We start from the raw sequence: 8,588 nt of genomic DNA, 5'->3' as shown, positions 1-8,588 counted from the left end.
GTCCTCTTGAACTTCTGATGCCGTCGGTCTAACCCCAGCCGTAGTCTTTCTGTCTTAATCCTAGGATCTTCTGAAGAGCCGCGACCACTCTGCCATTTTTGTCCCTCAACATCTCGGGGGAAGGGATCGCCTCCCAGTTGCGCATCTCTACTTAACAGCTGCGCTTCTGCCAGCAGTAAAATCATGACTGCAGGAACAGTGCGAACATAAAGCACGGGATGTAGAAGAAACACTAAGACGACACGAGCGCTGACTATCAACTTATCTTCTGCAAGCACGGACCGCTTATGATACTCGGCAGGATATCGTTGGCACGTACGACGGGACCTACACATCCTTGGGCGGCACACCCCCAACGAAATGTGCACTGCATATCTTTGAGTGCCGAGCGGGTTCCCATTTTGTACCGTCCTGGCTGAAATTACTGATGCTAGTCGCACAAGAAAACAAAACCGCAGAACGCGAGACGGCAGAGGGAGCGGGACCCTGTAGCATAGCGTAGGCAGCCTAGCTGCAGTCATGAAAGGACGGAGACGTTGATGTTCCGTGTCAGCCGAGACAACCAAAGGCGTTTATTGCACGCATATATATAAGTGGAAGGGAAAGGATGCGACAGAAAACAAGGAAACAGAAACGTGGCGCATGCGCAATGACAGCGCGCACATCACGTGGTGGTTTGACACCGCATTTACAACATTTCTTCCTTCTTAAAAGCGATGCACTGGCTTGCGTGTTCTTGTGGAGCGCCGGAGCGGTTGTGCGGTTTCTTGATCCGTCGTAGCTGCCAGGGGTGTTGGGACTGCAGCAGGCTCAGGCTGGTCGGTGACTGGAGAGTTTCTTGGGGTGACGCTTCCACAGCTTCATCAGGGTTCGCGGGTGGCGGTGGGTTGAGTGGCGTTGTGCTCGTGTATTGCCTTTGCTGATATCACCTGGATGGGTCCACACTGGTTCGTCTTGCGAAAATCCCCTACGAGTACGCACTTGATCTATGTGACGCCGCACGATTGCTTGAGGTGTCTCCACTGTGACCATGCCGTCCTCCCGATGTAGCTGTTACACGTCCTGGCATCCATCTACCATTGGACCCATAGTTGCAGACATGCACATCACAGTTCGTTGGTGGTAAGAAATCGTCGCTTTCCTTTTTAGAATTGGGTGCAGTCGTCGCAGGGAAGCACGTGTCCAGCCGTGACCGTATCTGGTACCCCAGCAGCATTTCCGATGGCGATAGTCCGGCTTTCTGTGGGGTCCTTCTGTAATTGAGCAGCAAACGCATAAGGTTATGCTCGAGCTTCCCGCCTTTCATCTTCCGAAGACCGTCCGTGATTGTCCTGACTGCCCTCTCGGCTGCTCCATTTGACTGCGGATGAAAAGGGGCGGTTCTTAGATGCGTAATGTTGTTTCTGTCAGCAAACATTGCAAACTCGTGACTGGTGAACTGCGTTCCATTATCAGACACTAGTGTTCTTGGTACACCAAAACGGCTAAATATGTCACGCAGACAGTTAATCGTGGTTGCCGAAGTAGCCTGGTTCAATGGCACCGCTTCCACCCATTTAGTGTGAGAATCCACTACTACGAGGACCATTTTACCTTCTATCGGCCCTGCAAAGTCGACGTGAACACGCGACCATCTCTCTTGTGTTTGTGGCCAGTTTAAAGGCGGTGCCGCTGGAGGCATAGGCAAATTGTCAATGCAATTAGTGCATTGCGCTGCTGTTAACTCTATGTCGCGGTCTATTCCTGGCCACCAAAACAACGATCGTGCCACTGTTTTCGTTGCCGAGGAGCCTTGATGAGTCTCATGCAGTAGTTGTAACAACCACTTCCGCGCTGCGGCAGGTATGACGACACGATGTCCCCAGTCGACAAGTTCGTGTGCCAGAGATAGCTCCAACTGGCGATCCACAAAAGGCACTAAGGCAGGGTCAAGATGTTTCGGCCAACCGTTCAACACGTTTTGTTTTACACGGGATAAGATCGAGTCATTGGCTGTCAGCTCCTTCAGCTCGCGCGTTGTGACTATCCCTTCATCCAGGCATTTCAAAGAAAATACATACTCTTCGGGTTCAGGTTCCGTGGCGGCATCTTGGCACCGCAGCGGCAGTCTGCTCAGAGCATCCGCATTCAGTAGCTGCCTTCCTGGGGCATATTCAAGCTTGTAACGGTAACCTCCCAGGTAGAGGGCCCACCGTTGGATGCGAGCTGCGGCCATTGCAGGCGTCTGGCGGTCGGGTCTCAGCAGTCCCAGAAGTGGCTGGTGGTCGGTAACCAGGACGAACTCTCGACCTAGGAGATAATCCCGGAATTTAGTAACTCCAAAAACAGTGCCAGTGCTTCTCGTTCTAATTGAGAATAATTTCTTTCGGCTTTTGTCAGGGTTCTTGACCGGAATCCCGACTGGCCTGTTAGTGCCTCCAATTGTGTGAAAAAGAACGGCGCCTATCCCACGAGCAGATGCGTCGCATTCCAACTTCAGTTGTCTTGATGGCTCAAAATGCACCAATACCTCGGCATCTTTAAGACACTGCTTTGCCTTGCGAAATGCAGATTCCTGGGATGACTTCCACTGCCACCGCGCGTTTTTTCCAACAACTGGTACAATGGAAACAACGTATCTGACATGTTCGGCAAAAAACTTTGAATAAAATGTATCATCCCAAGAAACGAACGCAGCTCGTTTAGGTTTTCGGGACTAGGTGCATTTACGATAGCATCTACATTCTTCTCAGTTGGGTGAAGGCCGGCTTGATCAATGCGATGCCCAAGATAAGTGACCGATGGTTGGCTAAATTTGCACTTATCGTACCTGAGCTTCACGCCATGTTCTCTGAACCGTTCTAATACATTTTGCAATCGTGCTCCGCCATCGCCAACCGTTTCAGAGACCAGAACGTCATCCAAGTAAGCCTGAACGCAAGGTAGGCCAGCCAGTATTGTATCTATTTTTCTTTGAAATATTGCTGGCGCGGAAGAAATGCCGAAAGGAAGCCTATTGTAACAAAAAAGGCCTTTATGAGTATTTATAACGCAGAGCTTCCGGGAATCCTCGTCCAGAGCCACCTGGTTATATGCGTCCCGCAAGTCGAGCGTACTGAACAACTGGCCACCTCCTAATGACGCAAAGATATCTTGAATTACTGGAAGCGGGTACTGTTCCGTGGCACAAGCGGGATTGAGAGTAACTTTAAAGTCTCCGCATATTCTGACCGAGACGTCCTTCTTCAGAACGGGCACAATGGGCGTCGCCCAGTTAGAATGCCTGACTGGTGATGTTATACCTAACGACACTAACCTGTCAAGTTCTTGCGATACCTTGTCACGTAAAGCATATGGAATAGGTCTCGCCTTACAGAATTTGGGGACCGCGTCGTCCTTCAGCAGGAGGCTGGCTGGTGATCCTTTGATCAAGCCCAAGGTTTCCGAAAAAACATCCTCGTAGGTGTGGCGTAGGGCGTTGACGCTGTGGTGCTTCGCTCGAATAGCCGTCGCCTCGTCTTCGTGTGTGACTCTCACTACCGGAGCGCCAGCTTGTTCCAGGAGGATTAGCAGGTCTCGGCCGCACAAGCTTGGTCCGGGGCAGTCTAGAACCACAAGGGAACAGTCAACACAAGTATCGCGGTATCTGACACAAAGTTGCAGTTCACCCATCACCGGCAACCTTCCACTGTAGCATGATAACTTTACGTGCGAAGGCTTCAACTTTGGCCAGCATTTGCAGTGCTTTTCAAAAAGCTGCCGTGATATGACGCAAACCAGTGAACCTGTATCGACTTCCATGGACAAGTTCACGCCTCCCCAACTGAACGTTCGTCTTATTGGCGGCGCAAGAGAATTCTTTCGTGCTGACGCTAACGTCCAAATTTGAGCACTACCACTGCTGTCCTCTTCTGAAGAAGCCTCTTCTACCGCCAAAGCTTTCGCGTGAGGTAGTCGCCGAGGGGCGGCAACATCTTTGCCAATGCGGCTGCGACACATTTCAGCAAGGTGACCCCTCAGGCCGCAAGCGTAACATCGTGCATTCTTCCATCTGCAGCTGTTGCCATCATGTCTAGAACTGCCACACCTTCCACACTCCAATCGCTCTGAGCGCTCCATGCTTGATCGCGATGGCAGTTTGCGACACGCTTCCACTTTAAGAACAGGCGGTACGTCTACAGACATTGTCCTGGCGTCTTTTTCGGCAGTTTCCGCGGCTACTGCTATCTACTCGGCTTCCTCCAGAGTTAAATCTTTCTTTGCCAGAAGTTGCTTCTGCACAGCACCCGAACGCACACCACAGACAATTCGGTCTCTAAGTAGCCTGTTCAGAGAATCCCCGAAATTGCAATTGTCTGCAATGCGTCGGATGCAATGCGTCGGATCCTAAATGGTTTCTCCCTCCTGCTGACAGCGGTTGAAAAACTGGAAGCTTTCAGCAATTTCGTTGCGCCTTGGGTCGTAGTGGTCATTTAACACCTTGACTACTTCATCATAACTTAAGGCATTGGGCTTTGCAGGTGCTATTTTCCCCATCAGGATTTGGATCGTCGAGGTGCTAAGTGCAGCTACTAGAAGTGCCCTCTTCTTAGCGGAATCCGAAATAGCATTCGCTTCAAAATACGCATCCACTTTGATGAGGTAAGGTTTCCACTTATCTGTGGTGTCGTCGAAGCTGGGAAGCATGTAGGAGGCCATCGTTGTCAGCAGTACGGTTGTCACTGGATGCTTAACTTCGGGTGCCTGCTTGACCGCGTGGGTGTTTTTTTTGCTCGTCGCCACTGTAGCATAGCGGAGGCAGCCTAGCTGCTGTCATGAAAGGACGGAGACGTTGATGATTCCGTGTCAGCCGAGAACAACCAAAAGGCGTTTATTGCACGCATATATGTAAGTAAAGTGGAAAGGGAAAGGATGCGACAGAAAACAAGGAACAGAAACGGCGCATGCGCATTGACAGCGCGCACATCACGTGGTGGTTTGACACCGCATTTACAACCACTGTTTTCTGTTTTTTTTGATCTGTTTTAGCATTTTCGGAACCACGACCTCTTGAAGCTTCCGAGTGCCGTAGGGCTACCCCAGCCGTAGTCTTTCTGCTTTAATCCTAGGATCTTTCTGAAGAGCCGCGACCACCTGACATTTTTGTCCCTCAACATCTCGGGGGAAGGGGATCGAGTCCCAGTTAGCGCATCTCTACTTGAACAGCTGCGCTTCTGCCAGCACTAAAATCATGACTGCAGGAACAGTGCGAACGTAAAGCACGGGATGTAGAAGAAACACATACGACGACACGAGCGCTGACTATCAACTTATCTTCTGCAAGCACGGACCGCTTATGATACTCGTCAGGAAATATCGTTGGCACGTACGACGGGGACGACACATCCTTGGGCGGCACACCCCCAACGAAATGTGCACTGCATATCTTTGAGTGCCGAGAGGGTTCCCAGTTTGTACCGTCATGGCTGAAATGTACTGATGCTAGTCACACAAGAAAAACAAAACCGCAGAACGCGAGACGGCAGAGGGAGCGGGACCCTGTAGCATAGCGGAGGCAGCCTAGCTGCAGTCATGAAAGGACGGAGACGTTGATGATTCCGTGTCAGCCGAGAACAACCAAAAGGCGTTTATTGCACGCATATATGTAAGTAAAGTGGAAAGGGAAAGGATGCGACAGAAAACAAGGAACAGAAACGGCGCATGCGCATTGACAGCGCGCACATCACGTGGTGGTTTGACACCGCATTTACAACCACTGTTTTCTGTTTTTTTTGATCTGTTTTAGCATTTTCGGAACCACGACCTCTTGAAGCTTCCGAGTGCCGTAGGGCTACCCCAGCCGTAGTCTTTCTGCTTTAATCCTAGGATCTTTCTGAAGAGCCGCGACCACCTGACATTTTTGTCCCTCAACATCTCGGGGGAAGGGGATCGAGTCCCAGTTAGCGCATCTCTACTTGAACAGCTGCGCTTCTGCCAGCACTAAAATCATGACTGCAGGAACAGTGCGAACGTAAAGCACGGGATGTAGAAGAAACACATACGACGACACGAGCGCTGACTATCACTTATCTTCTGCAAGCACGGACCGCTTATGATACTCGTCAGGAAATATCGTTGGCACGTACGACGGGGACGACACATCCTTGGGCGGCACACCCCCAACGAAATGTGCACTGCATATCTTTGAGTGCCGAGAGGGTTCCCAGTTTGTACCGTCATGGCTGAAATGTACTGATGCTAGTCACACAAGAAAAACAAAACCGCAGAACGCGAGACGGCAGAGGGAGCGGGAACCAAACTAACTTAACTTTTTCATCGCACAGCCGTGATAAACTTCTGCCGCCAGGGGCGTAGCCAGAAAGTTTTAGGGGGGGGGGGGGGTTCAACCATACTTCATGTATCTTCGTGTGTACGTTTGTATGTGCGCGTGTATATATACGCAAGCAAAACTGAAAAATTTCGGCAAAGGGGGGGGGGGAGTCTGGACCCCCCCCCCCCCCCGGATACGCCCCTGTCTGCCGCTGCCCAATAAAGCACAGACGAGTTGAGAAACAGTGAAACGTCATTTCCGCAGGGCACTACATGTACCTGTTGGTACAACCGATGACGCAGCAGTTCACGACTGCGTCACAGAACACCTACAACTGCGTGCTAGCGGGCGCGAGGAAGCGTTCGCTTCTGCTCGGGCTCTCGCCGACTGCCTTCTCTGACGGCCGCGCCAGTCGCAGTGAACGGAGTGTATAGGCGCAGTTTTGGCGCACAAAGACGCTGACGGCCGAGAACGTCCAATTGCTTTTGCTTCGAGAAGTTTATCAGAAGCAGAGCAAAACTATAGCCAACTTGACCAGGAAGCACTGGCCTTGGTGTTTGGCGTGCATCGGTTCCACCAGCACTTGTGGGGCATACCGTTTGAAGCACACACTGACCAGAAGCCACTTCTTGGACTTCTGGGTGCCAACAAGCCTGTTCTTGTGCAAGCTTCGCCAAGAGTGGTCAGATGGGCTCTGAAGCTCTCCGCGTACAACAAACTTGTCTACAAACCTGGCAAAGAGCTCGGGCATGCCGATGCGCTTAGTAGACTGCCGCTGCCCAACGACTGCACTGCATTTCCTCGCCCTGCTGAGATCTTCATGCTGGAAGAGGCATATCCACAACTCCTCTCACTAGCTGTTGTAGCACGTCACAAGGGACGATCCAGTATTGAGCCATGTTGTCCTACCTGCGTTGAAAGAAGAAAGCCTCGCAGCGGGACCAGAGTGGAACCCCTTCAATGCCAGAAGTGCGGAACTAAGTCTCCATGAAGGCTATCTACTATGGGGATCAAGAGTCGTGATTTCGAAAAAATTGCGGGCCCAGGTACTTGGTGTGCTCCATGCCAGCCACCCGTGTATTGAGAAGAGCAAGATGATCGCCAGGAGCCATGTCTGGTGGCCAGGCATTGACAATGACATTGCAAACAGTGTGAAGAGCTGTGCTACGTGCCAGGCTCAACATCGAGCTTCCCAGCCAGTGCAGCCTTTTCCTCAGCGACCCTGGTCTAGGCTTCACATTGATTTCGGGGGACCATTTCTAAAGCATACATTCTTGGTTATAGTGGACGCCTTCTCGAAATGGATAGAAGTCTTCCCTGTGTCTTCCACATCAGCAGACGCTACCATTTTCGCCTTGAGAATGGCATTCGCCCAGCACGGCCTCCCCGACACCATAGTTTCGGACAATGGTCCTGCTTTTACCAGTGCACAGTACCTGGACTTCTTGACTCGAAATGGAATACGCCGCATGCTGGTACCGCCGTATCACCCTGCGTCCAACGGTGCCGCAGAGCAAGCAGTACAGACTGTCAAAAACAAACTCAAGAAATCTGGGTCGGGCAACTTCCAAACACAACTGTCCCGGTTCTTATTCCACTACAGGACTACACCTCGCAAAGTAACGGGTCGGCCACCATGCGAACTCCTTACTGGCAGAGCCTTCAAGACACCGTTGGATGTCTTGCGGCCAAGCCTGCAGATGTCGGTACTTCTAAGGCAACTTAAGCAGAAGTTGTATGCCGACAGAGGATCCCGGTAGGCTTTGTCATTGCAACCAGGAGACAGCGTGTATGCGCGAAACTTTCGACAGGGAGCACCATGGGTGCGGGCCAATGTTGTCGACGTCACTCCGCCGTCAGCCCGCGTCATTCTCGACGATAGCTCTATATGGCACCGACACGGTGACCACGTGCGTCTTGCTCAGACAGGGCCACCGGCTACGTCTGAAACGGATGTGCTTCACCATGCTAGTGCTGCGGCCATACGACAATGGGAACAGCCTCCTCTCCTTGAATCAACTGTTCCGGACATGCCGGAGCAAGAGGCTGTCGAGCCATCTACAAGTTCGCCTGAGAGGGGCTGTGCCATAAACACTGACATCACTGCAAGCAACAGGGGTGTTCATGTGGGGGGTGACTGTTCCGTGACTGCGCCTTGCACACCCATGTTGCGACGCAGCAAAAGGACGAGGAAGCCAGTGCTTAGGTACTCCCCGTAGTTATTCTTCTTAAGAGGGGAGGAGTGTCACAATGTTAATAGCTAACACGCGTGGCGCTGTTGCTTTGTGTGTTGTGGCGT

General features: G+C 51.7%; 2 protein-coding genes across 2 annotated transcripts; one reads left to right on the top strand and one right to left on the bottom strand.

Moving 5' to 3' along the window:
* Nucleotides 1-1,077: 1,077 nt before the first annotated feature.
* Nucleotides 1,078-2,348, bottom strand: LOC125756710 (uncharacterized; the record flags this gene model as incomplete). The annotated part of the gene is made up of 2 exons (XM_049411618.1): nt 2,061-2,348; nt 1,078-1,253 (listed from the first exon to the last, which is right to left on the bottom strand). Coding segments are annotated over exons 1-2 (331 nt in total), but the record flags the coding sequence as incomplete, so codon positions are not given.
* A 5,035-nt stretch (nt 2,349-7,383) lies between these two features.
* LOC119377642 (uncharacterized protein K02A2.6-like) lies at nt 7,384-8,049 on the top strand. The gene has a single exon (XM_037647021.1). It carries the CDS (start codon nt 7,384-7,386, stop codon nt 8,047-8,049), a length of 666 nt encoding a protein of 221 aa, XP_037502949.1.
* Nucleotides 8,050-8,588: the final 539 nt, after the last annotated feature.

The sequence above is a fragment of the Rhipicephalus sanguineus genome, unplaced genomic scaffold, assembly GCF_013339695.2.
Source record: "Rhipicephalus sanguineus isolate Rsan-2018 unplaced genomic scaffold, BIME_Rsan_1.4 Seq5279, whole genome shotgun sequence".
NCBI classification, from domain to species: domain Eukaryota; kingdom Metazoa; phylum Arthropoda; class Arachnida; order Ixodida; family Ixodidae; genus Rhipicephalus; species Rhipicephalus sanguineus.
This window is presented reverse-complemented; position numbering and strand designations above follow the sequence as displayed.